The 22,852-nt window shown below is 40.1% G+C and overlaps 1 protein-coding gene across 1 annotated transcript; it reads right to left on the minus strand.

The window, feature by feature from the left end:
- Window positions 1–16: 16 nt before the first annotated feature.
- On the minus strand, window positions 17–22,455 carry ocrl (OCRL inositol polyphosphate-5-phosphatase). Its single transcript, XM_034689781.1, has 23 exons — window positions 22,011–22,455; window positions 20,052–20,131; window positions 17,148–17,239; window positions 15,974–16,012; window positions 15,459–15,572; window positions 13,589–13,756; window positions 13,207–13,453; window positions 12,777–12,950; window positions 12,586–12,687; window positions 12,387–12,501; window positions 12,130–12,246; window positions 11,784–11,965; window positions 11,435–11,546; window positions 10,129–10,238; window positions 9,749–9,884; window positions 9,488–9,598; window positions 9,151–9,316; window positions 7,954–8,189; window positions 4,186–4,305; window positions 3,959–4,043; window positions 3,542–3,669; window positions 3,306–3,417; window positions 17–2,059 (listed from the first exon to the last, which is right to left on the minus strand). Exons 1-23 carry the CDS (start codon window positions 22,050–22,052, stop codon window positions 1,935–1,937), a joined length of 2,913 nt encoding a protein of 970 aa, XP_034545672.1. The 5' UTR covers window positions 22,053–22,455; the 3' UTR covers window positions 17–1,934.
- Between the last annotated feature and the right edge of the window lie 397 nt (window positions 22,456–22,852).

The following is a 22,852-nucleotide window of genomic DNA, read 5'->3' on the forward strand; positions in this document are numbered from 1 at the left end:
GGTGTTGAAAGCAGAACAGGTTTATACATGGTTTTATTTCTGTTAAATAAATTAAAAGCATCAGAAACAAAATCTGAAGGATGAAAACAGGTGCAAGTGTTTCTTTGCATACCTTTAAATGTACCGTAACATAATGAACTGAGTGTGACAAAACTGAAAACTTAAGTACAATGAGTCTGCACAAAGATGTCAGCTGGTACAGTGGTGTAAGACTGATTACAATCAAGTTATTTACTATATTGATTTTGTATTTGACATGATGATGCCGGTATTTCCAAAGACAGAGTGAGAAATTAACGGCTGTTGTAAAATGGTTCTCCCAATTCAGAATAACAACAAAGTGTTCCTACTACACAAGAATAGAGTCGCTTCAGCCCAGAATGTGTTTATATAAGTGCCATGATTGTCAGTGTTGTGACATTGTCTCCACATATGAGCTATTCTGGAGTTTCTTGCATCCTTTCATTACAGGAGATACTGAAGCAGAGAGAATTAATGCCATACTTTGTTCACATGGAAAGCCAATGTTAACATCTCCTGGGTAAAAGAAGAGGAAATAGTGTTCATTATACACTGCGCAGAAGTTCCTTATTTACACAGCCTTGTTATGCAACAGTGACTTCAGAAACAAATCCTTGGTGGCACTAATGAGAAAGGTGCACAAAGATGGGCTGCATCCTGCAGATTAATGAGCCATTAAGCCTTCCTAAAGCTGCATCCAGGAAACGCTGCATCACTTAAAACTAGAGTTTTATCATCTGCATTTAAAATGAGGAACAGAGTGGCTGTGTCTTGGCAGCACAGAGGCCTAAAATAACAAATAACAAGCTTAAGTTTGTGTCAGAAATGAAAAAAAAAGATGAGTAAACAAACACAGACATTAACAGTACCATCTTCATGACAAACAGCAGACACCATCACAGATTTTCACCACCATACCAACAGTCAAATATCCAGGAAACAGGGAAACAGACATTATTTACACCATTTAAGACATTAAGGAGAGCACAGAGGGCGACTCTTCACTCCATTCTGGTGGACCAGGAAGTTAGTGTGTTAACAGACTTGTTTTGTAACTCAAGAGGAAACTTGCAAAACAAGATATAAGGCTCATGGCGGAAGTTACACAAAACACAGCAAACCTTCACGACACGAGACTCTTCTAGGACAGGATGATAAAAAATCAAGTGATCAATGTTTCCAGTGAAAAAAGTAAAAACCAATGAGGTGCTGAAAATAAAGCCGACTGTTCAGATGAAAAATATAAATAACAGTTAAAATACAGAGGATATGGTAACAAAGAATCCACATTTCTTAACACTGACCCCTCAGTTAAAATGCTGCAGAATAGAGGATTGTCATATTTTATCCTAAGCTTAAACATTCTTAGTATATAGGTTTCCTTGATTATCCCACTTTAAACTATTCAATGGTTTAAACAGTATACTTTTATTCAGTCTACTTCTTTAAACGTTCCTTTCTTTTAGTGTAATAGAGTCTCCTGCCTGTTACCTAGGGGAACATAGTGTTTACACATTCACACCACTCACTGTCCAGGGCTTATTTTGGCATGAGCACCGACGACATGAAGGGTCAGAAGAGGACAGGAGGCCTTCAGGTCATCAGAAAGCGCAGAGGCATCAGTTCAAACCTCCCCAAAGTGCTTTCCAAGTCCAGCAAGTAGTTGAACTGTGAAACAACTGAAGATATGACACTCTGTAAAAGCATCATAGCTCTGATGAAAGTCTTAATCTAACATGAGTGTTTGTGAAGGTAGGGTGCAAAGGAAGCTGCACTGGTCTCCAAGTGATGATAGAAATACCAAGTGGATCATGTAACACAGCGTCCCACAGGTCCGGGATAGTTTTTCCCCATCAGGAAATCAGGCTGGGAAGTGAACGCTAAAACCTGACTCCAGTCTTCAGACACCTCAGTTAGTCCTCGTCTCCTGCCATGAGGAAACCCAGGATGAAGTCGATGGCTTTCTGTCGCTCGTGTTGTGACTGTCTTCCGACCAGGTTGGGAGGGGGTCGGATGAGGAGGCTGGCAAAGAGTGTCGCTGAAATACAAGATGAGGACGAGAAGGTTTAGAAAAACTAACAGAAGACGAATGACCCTTTTCCAACAGCCCGTCTTAGCCCTACTCTACTCGACTTGACTCGACTCTACTCGGTTTGTGTTGCGTTTCCAGGGGCGCGGTACCTCGTGTCAGATACAGTTTTTCGTACCTGCTCTGCTCTGGTTCCAAGCGAGCTGACCTGATACTAAAAGGTGACGTTGACGGACTGATGGCCACTGATTGGTCAGAGAATGTCGTCACAGACCGAGCAGCAAGTACACCAATGCCATGTCCTCCATTGTTTGTGATTGTGGTGTTTGTGTCGCGTTCAAAATGATGTGAACGCAGTTTCGCGCAGCTGTGTTATGACGACCCGCCCACCGTGAGTTGGAACCATCGGTACTCGGGCTGGTGGAAAAGAAACCCAAACCGAGTCGAGTTGAGCCGAGTCAAGTTGAGTCGAGTCGAGTAGGGCTGGAACTGTGTAGTGGAAAAGGGCTATAACAAAGTGCCACGTCCTGTGTTTTTAAAAACACTTGTGCCTTAAAAACAGTCATGTCAATTTAGCAGGCTTTTGATATATGGCATGATATTTAGAAGGAACTGACAAATTTTTTAAAACTTTTACAATAAATAGATACATTTTTGTGCTAAAATGTTTCCATAACTTTTGGCACAGCATTTCAGGGGATTCAGGGATTATCAAAGAAGTCTCAGTTCTAGATTATGTTGACTTCTCTGGCCCAAATATGTGTTTATTTTCTCTTAAAATGCACTATTTTTTAATTTTTTTTTAAAAGTTATATTTTTGGCCCTTTGCCTTTGTTTGATAGGACAGCTGAAGAGAGACAGTAAATGTGGGGAGTAGAGAGTGGGGAAAGACATGCAGGAAATGGTCGACCGGTCAGGAATCGAACCGGCGACCCCTGCGACGAGGACTGTAGCCTCTGTATGCAGGGCGCTTAGACCGCTTGGCCACCAGTGCCCCTAATGCACTATTTTTAATGAATTTCAATGAACTAAATACAATTATATATGTATAGAAGTTGTATCTTGAAGATACAACTGCTTCCATTGCCCTGATTATTCATCTCACTGGATAATAAAAGAACAACATACAGAGCTACATTCACAACACTCCTGTCAGATAGATTAAGACTGATATAGCAGGGTACGAAAGACCAGAACAGTTATTCAATGTGCTATGAAGCTATAAGTATTAAGACCGGATGTATCGATGTCATACCTATGAGACTGGCAGTTAGGTTGTTGTTGTGCGAGTGCTTGAGGAGTTCCTTCAGAAAGGCCATTAAGTAGCGGAACACATTGCGGTGAGCTCGGGGCAGCTGGGAGATCAACTGTCGGGAGTCAGACGAGGAAAAAGATGAGTTGAACACATTGTTTCATGCAGTATGAAGAAATCCTGAGGATATGTTAAACTAAAACAACCTTCTATAGCTTTTCTATACAACAAAGCTGTACCTGTTTGCAGAGGCGGCTGTCATGAGAGCAGTCGAGGCACCGCTGGTAGAGTTCGTAACAAACCACAGGCTCCGGCAACGCTTCCAAGAAGATCAGCAGAGCCTCAGCGACAGAGTGGTTACAGCCGACTGCATCAACAGTTAGGGAAGGTAAGAAGAAAGTGGGGTGTCCAGTGTGTGCCTGTTAGTGCTAATGACATGATCATTTCCGAACCCAGTCTCTGCTCTTACATCCGTCTCTTGTTGTTTTGTGAACATTCATAGCCGGCAAGTTCAATAAGATTTCTGACGTAATTTGTTATTTCTGTTACAATTACCATGATAAACACAACGTCAGTCATTTGAGATTTGACTGACCACAGGACGGGCTCTTGGTGTGGTCATGGTTTGCGGGACTAGTATCAATAAAAAAGGATACCGATGGTGTCTGGGATGCTGATGTCCAGACAGTCGATGATGTTCTGCAGCTCCTCCTGTAGGCCTGGAGTCTGGAACAAGTCCTCCTAGCAGACAGTACAGACACAGACAGAACATTGTAAACAGGCTCCAAAAGACTTCATAGCATGAATACAGATAGTTGCTGTGTCATGCATACATAAAAGCAGTTTAACAGTTTCATCACTCCTCAACAATTAATGTTCTCACCTGATCACAGGATTTGATGAAAAGGTGGTTGACCAGAATCCACACCTCCTTGGGGATCTTTAGAGGTACGTCCTCAGTGCCTGCACCATCCACCATCAGGAAGCTCACCTTTGACCTTTCCTGATGAGAGATAACACTGTTGTTATGTTTTACACCACAAATCAGAGAAAAAAGCGTTTTTCGACCGCAGGAACTTTACCCCTGAACTACATGCGTTTTGACCAGAGGAACCAGGGTCTAAATTGAGTTCAGGGGTAGTTAATATCCCCCTGAAAAGCCCCTGCTTTGGGGGTAGTACTTTTCAAAGGTCCTGGGACTTTCGGCTGAACGTAACAGTGTTTGTGGAGTTTACACAGTTGTTGAAACACAGAGGGAGCTCCTGGGAATGCACTCTAGTTTAGTTATTTATTAAGATTTCAAAATACTATTTAATATTTTTTTTTCTCCATACATCACTGGCCTGATTTGCACAATCTACCTGGGACTTCAGCCCAGTAGTCGAAACGGAGACAACAATGGGGGCACAGGAACCTTTTAGTTCAGGGTAAAGTAGTTCTGGGGACTAAAAGACCCCGGTACTCTTGGTCGAAATGCACTTAAAGACATTACATTGTTTCCTGTAACAATACACCAATACTTTATAAATATTACTGTTCTGTACTGTACGATTAACAGAGACTACCAGAACCACTGCACATGACATGTGAACCATTAGAGGTAGAGTACAGGCAGCAGCGAGGTCAGGATAATCCTCAAGGTCTGGAAACTTGAAAGAGAACCATTTAAGGCCTGGATACTACATTTATTTTTCTCAGCAAGGGAATCACGGAGACTCATAACACTTCCAAAAATATCCAAAGCTAGTAAAGCTTCAGATAAATGTCAGGGTATCTGGAGTAGGCTTTAAATAAGAGACAATGTGAAAAACAGAGATCATTTAAAATGAAGTTTCAGAGTATAACACTTGAAGGTATTTGGTTTAACTGATCAGTAATAGGTTATAAGAAAGAGGGGACTTGGTTTGGCTTCATTGGGCTGTTAAAGCTTAACCGAGCAGACCTTAATACTTCTTCTCATTAGCTTTAATCATGATAATGAGGGAGCTGTGCAGACGGGGCAACCTGCTGTGAAATGAGATTTAGTGTGATCGTGTTATTGGTTTGTTAGACTGGTTCACCCTGTCCTCAGTGGGCCAGGGGAGATTTATTGTGAGACTGTTCGGCACCCACAGATTACTTCTAAACTAGAAGGTTCTGGTATGTGGTCGTCTTTAATTTACAAACTGTTGCCTTTGTCAGCTTTCTGAAATGTAGAGCGTCAGTACATAATATTGCGTCTGAAAATGACTGCATGTTCAATAAACAGCCCAATACTTACAGAGGTAAGCTTATTTTCAAGATGAGAGGTGAGATCTAACTGCTGTCTGTACATGGAGTGTGGATCTAGAGCTAAGAGTTGGTTGGCTTAGCATACATTTAACTATTTAATATGTGCATAATAAAACATTTTTAACCATCAGGCCTACATTTACTTTGGTCTGACTTGTTTGTGTCATTTGATGTCAAGTCTATCAGCTCATCCGGTACCAAAATCATCTCTGACTTTCAGAGCTTTTGCCTTAAATTACTGATTACTTGGGGCACCAGTGGCCTGGTGGTCTAAGCCAGGGGTTCCGAAAGTGTGGGTCGGGACCCCCTGGGGGGTCACGAGACACAAATGGGGGGTCGTGAGATGTCTTCCAGAATGTTTTTTGTAAGTTATCTAAAAATATACATTATCATTGTTATTCATTTTAGTTTATTTACCTTGTTTCCTTATGATTATCTTCTTTTTTTTGTTTGTACTTTTAATGAAGATTATTCCTTTATTATGATTATTATGTTTGTATTTTGTTGTATTGATTTATTTTTTCTTCTCTTTGTTGGTTTTGTATTACTTACATATAACTTGTTAACTTGTGGTGAACTAAGAAATACTGAAAAAATGCAAAAAAAAAAGTTTAAGATATTCAAAATGTAAATTTTACACATTATAGTAAAAAAATATCGACAAAAATAGTAGCTAAACTTGAAATAAAACCTTTAGAATAGAAAAGGTAAGGAATTTTCTGCCTTTCTTTTTGCCAGATGACTCCTAAGTTTAGGTTTAGTGAACAGTTAATTATCAAAAGCATCAGTAGCAGTAGGTTAATTCATAACAGCACAGGAAACACATCCGCATGCTCATATAGGTAGGGTCATTTTCTGCAGACCAGCTAAATGAAGCAACATTAAATTACTTTGAGGGGCAGGGGGGTTGCAAGTCTTTTGCACCTATATTTTGGGGGACAGGGGCCGAGAAGTTTGTGAACCCCTGGTCTAAGCGGCCCACACAGAGGCTCTCTATTTCCCAATTTCCTGTACCTCTTCAGCTGACTTATCAATAAATGCGAAAATGAAGGCAGTCCTTTACCAAGGCTTATCATCACTTTGAAGCAGGACGCCTTCTGAAGTCTCTTTCAAACAGCTTGTTCAAGTTGAGAATGTAACTTCTCTGTCATGTCTCATTGTCTGTTTAAAGGTTGAGAGGCAGAAAAGTTGGGCGTGGTATTCAGCTGATGAGTTAAAAGTGAAGGTAGTAACAGAGTTGTATCAGAGATGAAACGGTGTCCGTGCCAAAGGTGGAGCAGGCGGTGCAGAACATCGCAGTTTGTGTATGTTATGAGGTTCCTGTAGTATTTAATTTCTGCATTTCAGACAAGATTTGAACAACTTTGAAATAAAAGAATATTTTTAGATATCTATGTGCACAGTGTATGGTTTTTTAGGGTCGACGTCACATAAACAGGATGTAGGATTCAAAAGCTCTCTGTTGTTGTCCTGACAAGACTGACTATCACGACTCAAACTAGTTTCCTCTTATGACATGAGCAATTGAGGAAGTGAGATCATAAAAGTGCCATAAAGCAGGTATCTGATCAAAGAGGTTTTGTAACCAACGTGATATCAACCCCAACTGTTTGAATAGCTGATCGGTATCAACGTTAATATTTTACCTTCTCCGTGAAGCTGTCCTCTCCCTGAGCAAGAAGTCAGCCCACAACCAGAGAGTGAAGAGTTGGAAATGAATGATCAAGGCAAGGTGAGGCGATGAAGGGAAACAAGAGAGGTGCAGGAAAAAGTTGGATTCAGAAACACAGAATTAGAAAAGTAAGAGAGATCATGGATTGTTCAAGCATGAATCACCGATCACCAAGTCAGCAGGAAAATGTAACAGATTGAGTAGAAGTAAAGGAGAAGAAAACAATAGCAGCTCTATTCTTCAAAGGCAAATCAGTCAAAAATAGAAATATAGATAGACAGAGATTAACATGCTCAGACCAGAGAAGTCTTCTTAAGTGAGGCACTAATACAGACCAAATTTGAGTAAATTTTTCCTCTTCTTAAGGAGGTATTTGCCTGGGTTTTTGCCACTTCCTCATTCCCTTGCCCCCTCTTGTCTAGAAATATACAGGTTGAGACATTTTAAGCTCTCCAAATATAGCCTCCCAGAATGACTGAGTTTACCCAGAGGGAGAGAACATGCTCTCACGCGTCCCCTCTCAGGTTTCAGGCAGTGAATAGCTTCAGCAAGAGGAAAAAATGTGGGCTACACTGTGCTCTGTTGAGGAACATTTATGTTTGTTTAACTATCACAGTTTCAACTACTCTGAGGGAAACATGCCTGCAGACTTAAACCTGCTCTGATTTACATTTCCCTTAGATGGCTGCTTGGCTAGATTTCCCTCACCAGGTCAATGAGCTTGGTGATGGGGATTTCTCTGATTGGCTTCTTCATGCGGCACAGAGTCTCCAGCGAGGTGCCGAAGCAGCTGGGCAGGTAGTTGCCAGAGATGGTAATGAAGTAGTCCTTGCCACGGTCTAGATGGAGCACCAAGATGTCCTCTATGGAGTCCTCTGCGGAGTTCAGCAGTGTGACCGAGTCTTTACTCACATACACGTCCAGATAGATTTCCAGGGTCTCGTCTGCTCGGGAAGATAAGAGGGAGAGGGCTTCACTGCAGAGTTTAAAGGGATATTCCAAGCTAAAGCATCTATTGTTTGTTTATCACCAATATTTATCACAGGGTCATAGACCTTCGATATGAGGCAATAAGCCAAAGGATGAATAAAAAAAGAATGATAGATCAATCATTTCTCTTTCAAGACATTTGTTTTTTAACAAAAATAATAACTATGAAACATTCACTGTATAAACCAGTGGTTCTGAAAGTGGGGTCCGCGAACCATAGCGTGGGGGTCCATGAAATAAATACATCATTCATACACACTTCACTCTGGTCACAACTGTTCCTGCTACTACTTAGCTTTGCTTACTACCTCGCAAGCATGGAGCCATTTCTGAATCAGTTCATATTGTCAAGTGATGCTAAACCCAAGCTAGCTAAATTAAGACAATATGATGACAGGTATATAGAGTTTGGTTTTATTGAGAACAGTGATGGGAGACCAAAATGCGTCATGTGTCTTCAGGTTCTAGCGAACGAAGCTATGAAGCCAGCCAAGCTAAAGCGACATCTGATCACCCAGGATATAAGGACAAAACTAAAGACTTTTTCCAGTGAAAGAGAGAGGAACACATCCACCAGAAAACATAGATGGTGAAGTGTTTTCTGTTTATCACTGTGGAACAGGTCTGAAGTATTTAGATTGCTAAGTTTTACAATACAAATAGTTCAAAATGCATCTAAGAGTGCAAATGGTAGCAAGCATGTGCTTAATCGATGTTACAATTATGAGGGGGGTCCCTGGCCCCAAAAAGTTTGAGAACCCCTGGTATAAACAATCACAAAAACATAACCACACCAAGCAGCCACTAGAACAAGAGGGCTTAAGGGTGTTAGTGCTACAAAGCTCGTACTGTAATCTGCAAGGGAGACCAAAAATAGGGAGCTATGAAGATTAAAAAAAACAAAAACAGACTTACTCGGTTCTAAGAATCCATCGCTGGGCTCGGCCCGGAGCCAAGGCTTGCAATACACCGAGTCGTTGAGTTTGGGGATGAAGGCGAAGTGACAGGGGACCTGCCCGTCATTTGATATCATGAAGCGCTCTCTTTGAAGCTGCCGGAATTTCACATTCTCAAATGCAAACTGTAGGATGAAGAGAGCGAGGCACATAATTCAAGGATTACTTTAATTCTAAAGGTTAAATTACCACAGGCTGTTTTACTAGATGATCAGTGAATCATTGGTGCTTTAGATTAATCCATTAGAAAGAAATACAAGACAGACTCTCACTAGGAAGAGTTCATGTGTGTTTACCTCTCTTCTGCTCAGAGACACAGATGGAAGGAAATCATTCTCCATTCTGTCCATCGCCCGAACGATCTCCTCAAACACTTTTTTGTGACGCTCCTCGTTTACCACCTTAACCTGTTTCAAACACAAGATCCAATGTATTCATTGTTATCAATAAAAAAAGTGTTTATCACAGCAAAGTCACAAACTATAGAAAAACACTGCATGTCAACCAAATCAGTGTGTTTCAGTTTTTTTTTTTAATTTGACAACAAAGCCTCTAACCCCGACGCTAAAGACGGAGCTGACGGGTTTGTGGTCACTCGTTTGCAGCTCCATGTGACTCCGGTATTTCAGCTGCTTGACATTGTTGCCCCTCCACAGGATTCTGTCACACCAAGCCGGGACACGGCACTTCCCACTGCAAGAAAAACAGTCACAGTTTCAGAGACAAAGTTAGAGGTCAGACGTCAGACACGTACAGTTCTGCTGACTCTGTTAGTGTAAGGATAACGCTGCGAACAGCTTCCTCACATGCAAAAAGTTAATCAGGATTTAAAGGAAATAAAACCAACAGAGGATTACGTTTTCAATAGAAATGAAATAACAGAGTGAGTTTATTTAATCATTCAAAACAAAAGATACAAGAGCAGGAAATGGATCACCTTGAGTCCCAGCGATCTGTTTTGGGGTCGTACTTATACGTGGGAATAAAGTTGATCTCTCCCTCCATGAAGTCTGTGAAGGCTCTTTTTGTCTGCCTTTGAATATTTAGCTGCAAAATGAAAAATTTTTAGTGATAACACAGGGAAAGAGACAGAATACAATCACTAACCGTTAAAAGAAAACAACCTGTGTGATTGTAATATTTGCAGGAAACCTCATACATACTTGCCAGTCCCCACTTATCAAGACTTTCAGTTATGTCACAGTCAAGTTTACATACGGACAGGAAAACAACAATAGTAACAAGCTTATTCTTAACAGGGAACAGCTTAGCAGTCTCATTAGAGCGCCAAATTTTCCTACTTAGCGTCAAAATGACCCATTTCACAACAGATTACTCAAGAAATACTTCTAGAACTGCTACAGATGGAACTGTTGCTAATTACAGACGGAGATTACAGAAGGAGCAAAAGAGCATTTCCTCTTTTACAATTATTTATGATCAACAACATTTTTTATCATCTGAGACTTTCATCCAAAATTAAATCTGTTGTATCTTTTAATGATTTTGAGCGCTTGATTAATTATTTTATCTCGACCTGTTTGGACTACTGTAATGACCTTTACACTGGCATTAACCAGGCCTCCCTTACTCACTTACAGGTAGTCCAAAACGTGGCTGCTGGCCTTTTAACAGGAACCCGCAAGCATGATCATATCAGCCCCATTCTCACATCCCTCCACTGGCTCCCTGTCCATTTTAGAACTAATTTGAAGATTTTAATGTTTGTTTTTAAGTCACTAAATGGTCTGGCACCTCAGTACATCTCTGACCTCATACACATGTATGCCCACTCCAGAGCACTGAGGTCTGCTGATCAGATGCATCTTGTCGTGCCAAAAAGACGACAAAAGAAAGGGGGTGACCAAGCTTTTTCAGTGGTAGCTCCTAAACTGTGGAATTAACTACCCACCCAAGTCAAAATGGCCCCCACCCTGGATACTTTTAAATCACGCCTTAAAACTCATTTTTACTCCCTCGCTTTTAATACAGCATGAGAGTTTGTGTTGGTCTCTGTTTGTCTTTTAATTTACTGTATTTTAAATTTTACTATTATTTATTTCTACTGTTTGTATTTGTTGTGCAGCACTTTGGTAACCGTGTTGTTTTTAAAATGTGCTATATAAATAAAATGGATTGGATTGAACATCATTTCTAAAAGTGTGTCAATACTTGTCCGTGCTTTTGAACCAATAGAACAATTTCAGTGTGGAGAATCACCATAATGGCGTGCAGTTTCTTACCTGATCAACCTCCTGCAGCTTCTTTAGCTCGTTCTTAGCAATGAGCTGTTTGACCTCACCAGCATCGTACATAAACAGACGGTAGTTTAAATCCCCGAGCCAGATAACCACACTGAAACACAGAAGGAAACAGAGAAAGTTGAAAACAACCACACAGCAAGAGTTTTATAATAATCCTCACAAGCACTAAAAGAGGACTGTCATCTGCAGCTTATGTTTGCAAAGCTGCTCTTGACAATGACGCTGATTAAGTGTAATTAACAAGAACTTTTAAAAGAAGAACAGGATTATTAGCATTGAACAAAACAGCACACCAATGTTTTCACTCTGGAGTAATAGAGGAACTCACTCATGCTTGACGATACTGAGAGGAGGGTAGTCCAGTAAGTGGAAGGTCATGCGGGCACAAATGTCTTTGTAGTCCTGGTTGCGGCGCTCAAAGTCTTCCACGTGTGCCGCTAGATGAGTGTTTACGATGCAGAAGCTGGTGTTGTGGAAAACGAACCTCACTGCCACGCCACCTTTGTTCCCCTGCAGGGAAATAAAGAATAAATGCAAAAGAGCAGGCAGTCAGAGTGGTGACTCTAAACTCCACCGCAACTTCAGTGACAAGAAAACAAACATTCATTCCAATGCTGTTTATTATAATGTGTGTATTTAGCTATTTATTGAGTCAAGTTTAAGTGTAAACAAACCATTTTCCCCATGATCCCTGTTCCCACATGTTCTGCTGCCACTTCTTTTAAGTGATTCTTCAGAGTCTTTTTAACAAAGACCACAAGCATCATCCCAACCAGTCGTATGATCCGAACCTGAGGACATAAGTAAATAAAAAATTATAAATGCATAGATATGATCTAACCCAACTTTCCAACATGCCTGCCTTTACACACATATTGCATTTATTACTCAGCACAGCTACTCTGCCTTTCTCTTTCTTCTTATTACTCACCCTTTTATACTTGGCTTTAGGGTGCAAGCTCCTCTCCACAGCCTCCACCCACACCTGCTCCTTAGATGAGTCCATGTAGAAGAAAGCTTCAGTGCTCAGGTCCAATTCTTGAAAACTAGAGAACAGAAACACAGTTGCTTTATTGATGTGATTTTATACAACTTGAAGGTCAGAGTATCGTGATTAAATTCTCACTGACCCAAGAGCATAGAGATCAGGAGGTTCTGTGTCACAGCAGAGCCATGGCTCCAGGCTGCTGTCAGGAGACTGGCCATTTACATTCCATGTACCCGTGAAAAACCTAAAGCAAAAAACAAAAAAGGAGCTTTATGCACCGTGCTTCAATAATGTGTGCAAATGCAGAAATGTACTGAATAAAAAAGGTCTTACTTGAAGGTCTGGATGTCCACATACTCGTTCTCTTTCTTCCCCAGGCGGTGTTTGATGAGGTATTCTCTTTGTCCGGCCTGGCTGGAAAACATGGCCTGTCTCATGCTGTTTGTGGTTGGGCTGTCACACCAAGACGAGGGCCTGTCTGTGCGGTCATAACCGAACCTGTAACTACTGGAAAGAAAATAATACATATTGTTCAAAGTAAGCAATATTTTGTATTAAGAAAACGTTTAAATATTTAATATGGAAGAGGGTTAGGGCCACCGGAAAAAAAAAAGTTCAAAAGTTCAATTTTTTTTTAAATCATTATTATTCTGAGAAAAGCGTCAGAATTCTGAGAAAAAAGTCAGAATTCTGACGTTTTTCTCAGGATTGTAGTTAAAATGAAAAATCTAAGTATGACACCGTGCATGACTGGTTTATTTACTCTGGTTTGGTGTTAGCAGTGAAGGAGTTGTCTTTGGCCTGTAAGGAGGCAGCTCTGTCTTTGGGGACAGGTGGAGGAGGAGGCAGAGGACTGGATGGAGCGTAGGACGCTTTGCGAGGAGGTAGAGGAGGGACAGGAGGAGGCTCCCTAGAGGCGACGATGCGATTCTGATGGTTCTTCTTTTCCTCCACTTTGAGAGCATTATTGAAGTTCTCCTCAAAGCCGAAGTCTGAGGCGAGTGATTGAACTGGATTTCAGAAACAGAGAGTTCAGACGTAGAGGATTCAATGTAACATCAAAAAACAACTAAGATGACAAAGATTTAATATGGTAGTATATCTGTTTTATAGTGGATATTTTTTAGTATGAAATGTTAACATACCATTATTGAGATTGGGAGGCAGTGCACTGGTAGATTTGGGTGCATTGACTCCAGAGTTGACAGAGTTAGCAGTCTTGTTAACTCTTTGTGGTGGGATTGGGACTGGACCTCTCAGGGCAGTGGGTGCAAGAGGCTCCATTGCTTTGGGTTTTTTGCGTTTTGATTCAACTGAACAAAAAAAAAAGCAACGTCAGAAGAAAGCCTATATCTAGCAATACTCAAACATCTTTTCAGGGATGATCTCAAACTTTAGAAAAGAATGAAGCAAGTATAGGTTCCTACTCAACATTAAAGCTAGTATGCATCACTTAATATCTGACTCAGATTTTGAGAATTCACACCCTGTTTCAACTGACCACACTGAATGTAACACGCACTGGGCCCTACTGGAAGTAGAGGAAATTAGCCTGGAGGTAATTTGTTAAAGTAGATATAAGGAGGCAGAGTATCTCTGAAGTACTGGTAGTTCTTCCTACATTGGAGAGTTAAAAGGATAGAAAATGTGAATAAAAGAAGTTGATATTTGTTCCAGTGAAGTTTGATGATGAGTTCTGAATCTAGAAATAATAACTAAATGTCCTTTTTTACATTCTACACAAACTCTTGGATTAAAGTAGCTCTCTCACTAATCTATAGTGGATTTTTTCCCCTGACCAATTGATATCCTTTATCACCGTATGATCATCACGTTGTCTTTCTTGTAAAATCCCATTAATCAGTTTTTAAGAGTTTTTAGAGGACATATTTAACTGTCCCTCTCTGAGCAACAGAGAAAGCAAAACAGATCTACAAATGTGTGCTCCTGTGAACAACTCTGAGGTTGGCTAAGTTGTTTGCTTTCCCACCATAAAGTGAGAGAAGAAGTTCCAGATTCATACGCCCCCTTTGTAAAGTTGTGCGAGTTAATTTTATCTCAGTGGCCTTAGTTTCAGGAAAAAAGTGAGGCAACGCAAGGCATGGAAAATTTCGAGTACCGTGTGAACATTTATTTTCCATAACAATGTCCCTTGAAAAAGTTTTAATAACCTAAAGGAATAACCTAAAGTTCTAATAACCTAAAGGAAAACACATCACACATCTGAGACACAAATTAAGCAGTACATATATGCTCCTGACTTTGAATGCTGTCAACTCTTACTCTGGTAATAAGTCGACGTTTATTCCAGCATGATACTAAAGCAGCTTTGTTTTTTGTCTTTTGGAAATTTATGGTTTTATAGGAGAGGGCAGGACGTTGGACAGAGTAGGAAACCAGAAGATAAGAATGGGACGTGACATGCAGGAAAGGGGGTGCAGGCTGGTGTCGAACCTGGGCCACCTGCTTGAGGACTATAGCCTCTGTACCTGCGAAGATCTAACCACTGGGCCAAACCAGGCTTGCCTTTTTAAGTTAGTAGATTTGATCTTGAATATGAAATCAGATAAACTATTACAATGCCTATAAATAAAAAGGTAAAGGCATCTTTTTCTTATTGCATTTCCTTGTTTCACTTTTCTTTAGAAGTACGTCCCACTTTTACTCTAATTTGACTTCTCATTGCACAGCAGTTTTTGCATTTACTGCTTTTAAAAATGTGTTGTTTTCAAGATTGACAGAGTTGAGCTATGGTCATTAATTTGAAGAACGTCAGTAATGCGGCTAAGATAAGATCGTAGTAAAAAGGAGAGCATAATGGCCCAAGCTTCAGTTCTTTCCGGCTGCTTTCACAGCAGAGGATACGATTTCAAAAATCCTCCTGTGTGTGTGTGGCAAGCATACACAGGAAATCAGCAAGCAGTGAAATCCACCCTCAGTGAATAAATGTTAAATGACTGAATAAATAATTCATCATCTAACTGATTAGACTGCTGACAAACAGCAGAGTCTTACCTTGTTGCTGAGCACTCTTCACCTGGGCCAAGAAAGTCTGAGTCCGCTCATCATCCTGGAGTTCCAGCAGCAGCTCTGGGGATTTCTCGCCTTTGATTCGTACCCGGACACAAGCTTCAGAGAGAGGAACAGCAAACATTCACACATACACACATTTAGAAATGTTGGACGTCTTAAACTTGGGAATCACATTAGAAATGCAGGCTGTCTGGAACACAAAGCAAAGTGATTTAATGATGAGACAATCCGGCATTCTTTCAGGGAGCCCTGGTAACTCATGACCAACGTCTGCTGCTAAATAAAGGACACAGACATTTGCCAAAAGACATGCTCTGAATATGTTACATATTGGATAGATGCTATGTTGTAATACATGCCTTGTTTAAGCCGTCTTGTGCTTCCACAATACTACAAATTTTATCCCAAAGGGTCAAAACAAAATATTTTCTCCTTATCTATTAGAAACAAGCAGACGGTGCATGCACTTTGACTGAAACGAGGGAAAGAGTACTTACGATCTGCTGAGAAGTTTATAAGAAGAGCCTCTTCAGCTTCTGAAACAAAAGAGAAAAAAGTTTGCACATGCAGTTCAAAGGTCTGTTGTGGGAGTCAACCAGTCCTGTTATAAATTAGTTCTATTGGCTCCTGTATCCTTTGTTGACTTTTAAATTTGGCAGCCAAATGCAAGGACTGCTTCCTGTAGTGTCAATATTTCCATCACTAAGCTATCATCTGAGTAAACAGGGACACTTGCATGAATAAGGATTATAAAGGGTGTGAGGTTCATAAAACATGGAATAGTTTGCAGTCATATTTTATTATGTTTTGCATCCCACAATGTTAAAACTGTATATTAAAAAGTGACATACCTCATTCTGAGAACTAAACTTCCACTTACATTTGAACTATTATATCTTGGAAAAATGACAGTAGAACTTACAGGCTTTACAGATAAGTATATGTTTAGGGTAATGCCAATTTCAAGTAAAAAAGCCATAACACAGAAATGGCTTACAACAGAGAAACCTTAGGTCAAGGATTGAGCTGAAGTAATGCAAAGAATTTATACCATGGAAAAACTGACTTATTTGAGTAGATTAGAAATGGATAAATTCAAAAAGGCTTTGGTTAAATGGATCGAGTACACAACAACAGCTAGATTACAATTTACAAGATACATGCAAACTACCATCCCCTTGGTTCACTGCTACAGATTTCAAAGTGTTATTGGTATTCATATGGTTTGTGTATGTTATATTGTCAGTATTATGAATGTTATTATCACTGTCATTATTATCACAATTCTTATTTTACTTTATTTACTTTAATTATTACATTTATTTACTTTTCTTCTGGTCCTGTATCTTGGCTTATGTCTGTTCCTTAAAGTGCAATTTTAAAGAAGGGCCAGTTGATTTATATGAGTTAAAAAAGAAAAGTGATTTTAGAATTGAGATATTTGGATCTATATTTTCATAAAAGGTAAATTCTCACTAGATGTGTTAACGTCCTATTATCAGGTTGTTGTTTTTGTGTATTTTTTATTTTTTTTTAATTTACTTTATACGTATTTTGTTTTACTAAAAAATAAAGAAATATTAATGTTTTAAGATGTATTGTAAAGTGTAATAATGACAAGATATCTCAATAAAAAGAGAACTACAAATAAAATAAAAAAAAGTGACATACCTCTTACAATTTCAAAATTGTCATTGATGGGTATGGACAGCTGAGCCACTGGACGTGACACTACAGCATCAGGAGTCGCCAAAACACCTAATCTGTATGAGACATGAGCACAGAGTCCCACTTCACTTACGCTTTGTGAGAAAGTTACATCATATCAACAAAGTCTGATACACTTTTTTTGCTTGTAAGAATCATTGACTTAAAATTAAAACCCTGTCTGGTGCAAAGCATCAGGTGTAATTATATCTAGGGGTGCACGATATTATCGGCACATTATCAGTATCGGCCAATAATGGCTTTAAAATAAACTATCGGATATCGGCCAACACGCTGATATCCACCGATATAATTAACTAATAAGATAATGGGCTGCTGCACACATGTTGGGCTCATGTTTTAAGTTAAATTTTAATTTAAGCAGCAGTCTGTAAGGTACATGTAGCTGACTGATTTAGGCACATTTACTGTCAAAGAGTAAACCATTTTATTTAATTTGGGTTTAATTGCTGTACAGTTGCACTTTTCACATGTTCCCTGTGAATAGAGGTTAGGTTTACCTACTGGGTCAAATGTGAAATTGGCCAGATTTGCCCTGGTTGTGGGTTTTGTTATGATTGTCTCAGGGAGAGCATCATCCAAGTTTTAAGTAGGATGTTTCTTTTTATATGAATTCTGTTTGAAAGCAATTGTCATAAATAAATATGCAGTTTTAAGTATTTTTCTTATTTTGCTAATTCCAATACAAAAGAGAATTGATGATCTCTGCAATTAGGTGTGCGGAAAAAAATATTGGTATCTGTAATCGGCTAAATGAGTTGTAAAGTATTGGCATATCGGATATCGGTAATAAAAATCCAATATCGTGCATCCCTAATTATATCAGTAGATAGTTAAATGTATTATTAGAATTACGTTCTGTGAATTTGGGATTAATAAAGTCTGACATGCACATGCACATGCACACATGCAGCAGTCTCCTGAAATTTGATTTTCAGGCCAAAAGCTTTGAGCAAGCAATGACAAACACAATAAATAAGGAGACATGTTGGACCTCAGTCAAGTTTTGCTGATGGCATTTCTCTGTAGCAAGTAAAGCTCATTAAGAGGAAGCTCTTGAATAGTCAATATAGGCAGCTTTATGAGTGAATGTAGGTGGGGTGATTTTCACCATCTAACAATGGATGACTAATACAGCCAGGGTCAAACAGGCACGGCCCACGTTTCCCCTTCACTGCACAGTCAGTCAGTTAGAGAGGAAAATGACTCAGCTATCCAGGACTCTTAGATCCCCTGAATCAGAAACAGAGCCCTTAATGTTGAAAGCTACATGACGATCAATGACTGAGAGTGTATCCTTCTCACGAGGGTGGACAACCTATGACAAACACTTAATGATACAGAAGTTCTGAGTAAAAACATGACTGATGAGGTTGATTACACTATGGAGGTTTTTACTTGACATGTTGCTTTAAAGGATTCTACTGTGAGCCTTTCAAGCCACATTGTGCTGCCTTGACCTTCAACTTTAGAAGAGTAGTTTTAACACTTTTATCACAATTGGTGAATGTGCATGAGCTGCAAACAATGCAAAAGCATGCATTGAAGGAAAATAATAATAAATGCAAAACAGGAAAAACTGGACTTTCTGATGGTCACAAGTGCATCCTTGCTCACAGTGACTCACACTGAGTAGAAGGTGTTTCCTTGAGAACATGACTGAAAAAGTTTCAATGTAAACCAGATCAATGACTGTCAGTTTTCAGTTTCTCATAAGAATTTACTGTCTGGCTGATTGACTGATCCAGGCTTGGCTGTGATTTATGCTACTATCTCCCATCAAGTCACTTTGACAGGCTTTCAGCTAAATTTGATTTTATCTGCACAGCACAAACTAACACCTGAAATCCATGACTGCAGCTTAGTGCGAGTGGTTTTAACGTAGTCAGCTGAGGACGGTGCTTGTGTGCCCATGTGAGTCTCATTACAGTCCAGGAGACTGGGTTGAGGAATTCTGGGTTAATGGGAAGTGAGCTGCCTGCTGATGCTGGTAGGAGCGATCTCCTACAACCTGCTACAAACACACACAACACTGATGGTTTGACACACCCACTCCTGTCAATCGCAACATCCCCTTTCTAAAAACCACTGAGGCTGCCAAGACCCGGGTTAAAATCCTGTTATGTAACACTGAACTACATCACTGGAGCACCACAGGCCTGAAGCTGAATTTCTGTCCTCTGAAGAGTCACTGATGCATTCAGAGATTAGTAGAGTTCAGTAAGGCCCCAAGACACTTGATACTGAACATTGTTTAAACTATTACATACAATTCTTGTTTCAGATGCAGTGCTACTAAATCAATAAAAAACACTTGACTTGACCTCTAAATGCAAATATTTAATTTTATTCTCCAATAGTCCTTGTTAGATTCAGCCCAAGAAAAAGAAATGTAATGCTTATGTAATACTGATCCCTAACTGGACCTTAATCTCAATAATAAAACTGTGCAATCTTAATCACCCTGTGTCTCATTAACTCAGTGTGACCCTTTTACAGACACATTATTTCATACACTAAATATGTCTTTACAAGTTATCTTGATACGAGTTACTTTGCATTTAGGAAAGCCTCATTTTGTCTATAAGTAGCTGTTTGTTAGGACCATGACAATTAAAAACAGCAGGACATTTAAAACAATTGTCAGATAAAGAGACCTGCCAAAAAAGGAGGCAAGACTATTCAGATATGCTACATTTAAGTATCTACCAAAGGTGCCAAAAGCATTGATTCTATAGAAAATGCAGTGAGCTAGTTGCTAAACTTTGTTTTTCAAAGTCACTTAGTTTACCTAATACCTGACAAAAACTACATAAACGTTAAATCATCAGGTACTCTAATACTTACATAAATTCACCACTGCGCTCTATAAGAGACAGTAGTCTGGACTCCTTCTTGCCAGCCCTCAGCTCCTCACTTCTCACAGTGTGAACATCACAATCAAGGAATTATTTTGTAAGAAGGGTGAGACATATGCGTGGACATCCCAAGCAATTAGTTATTATTATTATCATTATTATTATTGTTCACTAATTTCAACTGTCATTTGCCTTCAGTGTGGTCAGTGAGCATACCCCGAGGTGACAATCAGCGGTGAAGAAAAAGCAGTGAGAATTAAAAGTAAGAGGGTGAATTAAAGCTGCTGTTGGTAGTCACAGAGTAAACATCTGTTCAGAGAGAGGGACTTCGAATGTCAACACTATCCCTCCCAACCAGATGTCCTCTTAGCCCCCTAACACAGATTGGCGTGTGCAGTCCATAGACTGCAAAAATATGGACATAGTATCCGTGACGTCACCCATCTGTTTCTGAAGCGCTGTTTTGAGACCAATCGTCGGTTTGAGCCATATTGCTGCTGTCGAGCGATTGTGACGTAAAGAGGCGGGCTTTGAGCCTCCTCGCCAACAGCTACAGTGTTCCCGCCTGTCAATCAAGTCAGCTGTGCCTCTCATTGGAAGACTCGTAATCTCAATATCTTCCAAATTGCCGCGTTAATGAGCTATCCAGACTACACTTGTCTTTTGTACCAGGCTGTAAACATGTTTAAACATGCAGTTTTTAACACTTCCACATTGGACTCATATTTTTAGACCCGAGGTTGCCGCTTGCTACCAACACAGATCGGCGTGTGCAGTCATGATAGTGCCGGACCAAGTGGCAACCTTCAGTCTCAAACTATGAAGCCCATGCAGAAGTGTTATAATCTAGAATTCATCAAGAATCCGTTTGAGGCTGGCTGTAGAAACACCGGAAACCACATGCCACCCTAACCCATTCAAAAAAGACGATCTTTGCAGCATTAATAAACATGTTTACAGCCTGGTACAAAATACGGCTTGGCTCTAAGTAGCTAATTTCTCTATTGGTACGGCGGGTGATATTTTTTCTAACGCAACGGTTCAAAAGATATTAAGATGAAGAGTTTTTTTTTTTCCAAATAAGGACATGACTGACTTGACTCCAGGATGGGAACACATAGCTGTTGGCTAGGAGGCTCAAACTCCGCCTCTTTACGTCACACTATGCCTGGTTGAGTTCCGCATTTCCAATATGGCTGCCGCTGTCAATTGGCTTCCAAACAGCACTCAGGAACAGATGGGTGACGTCACGGATACTACGTCCATTATTTATACAGTCTATGCTCCCAACCAGATTTCCTCTTTGCCCCCCAACACAGATCGACGTGTGCAGTCATGATAGTGCTGGGCTCATGACCAATTGGAGGATGTAGTAGAGGCTGCCCCTTAACCAATCAGGACAGAGGATTGGAGATTTGCTTTGATTGGTTCGTCATAATGGGTACGATGGGAAGAATAACATTGCTTGATACAGAGGCATTGGAAAAACACAGAGATTTCACAATAATCTCAAATTACTCCTCTTACCAATGAGTACCAATGGGTATTATGACATTTTCTCCAAACCCAGCATAAAAAAGTAAAAAAAAAATTACACCATTACCTACCAACAGCAGCTTTAAAGTGATAAAAATGGAAATTCAATAGGCAGTGAGGAAAAGAAAGAAAGCATGTCAGTGGTTGTTAGTGAGAGCAGGTAAACCTCAAACATGGCTGATGTCATAGACCAAGCAGCTTTAATTAGCTATGTATTAATGGGAGTATTAGTAATAGTTAATAGGTTGGTTTCATTAGAAGTGAACTTTAGTTATAAAACAAGTCTGTTTGTAAAATGAATGAGTTCACCAGCTGACAGAGTGGTTAGAGTTCACCATTGTAAGATAACTCCGTGAAGTTAGCTGACTTTCTGAAAAAGCTAATGTTAGCCGACATGATTCAAAAAGGATATCGCCAAGCACTCCTCCTCGCATATTCCCAAAGAGGACTCCATTCTTACCGATGAAGAATAAACACAGATTTATCATTGGCTAGCCCCTTTGTGTTGTCTCAGTCCAGACCCGGACAGAGAAAGTTAGATCCCCGCCCGGTGTGTGGTGGCGCGGCGGCCTTCCGGGGTGACAGCTGTTCGTTAGCTTGTTAGCCAGATGTTGTTGTTATTATTCCTGAGTCTCAAATACAGCCGAAGGGTTAATATATCCCTGTCATAGCGCCATAGTGTCATAAACCTTGATATATCCCGCTCGTCTTCTGTGCCTGGACCGGGCTAGTCAGACTGCATGGCTGGCAGATTTGAGCTAATAAAGCTCCGGGACAGAGTTTGCAGCTATGTGGATTCCCAGAGACTCCCACCCACTCTCCAATCTCGATCCCTGCTTCGTTGATTCAGCTTCTTCGTCTTGATATTTAAGAGCGGTAGCCAAAAAGAATGAGACACACAACGCCACCTTCTGTTCAGGCGGAGATGCAATGCAATCTCTGCATCTCTGCCATATCAACAAAGTAGATCTGCAACATCATGTGATAAATTCATCATTGATTTCACGTTCAGGTCGTGTTTACACTGTCGTGTCATGCACAATTTATTGGAACTGCCTTGCTGCATTTCAAGCCAGTCGTGGTGGGTAACATCAGGGGCATCGTCAGGAATTCTGGCCCCCCTGAAAAGATATCAGGGTTGCCAACTCAATCAATCATCAATCAAGCTATATTTATATAGCACCTTTCATACAAATCAAATGCAACCCAAAGTGCTTTACAGCGATTGAAAAACAAGAAAGAATCAGAAATGAA

This window comes from Notolabrus celidotus, chromosome 8, assembly GCF_009762535.1.
Source record: "Notolabrus celidotus isolate fNotCel1 chromosome 8, fNotCel1.pri, whole genome shotgun sequence".
In the NCBI taxonomy this organism is placed as follows: domain Eukaryota; kingdom Metazoa; phylum Chordata; class Actinopteri; order Labriformes; family Labridae; genus Notolabrus; species Notolabrus celidotus.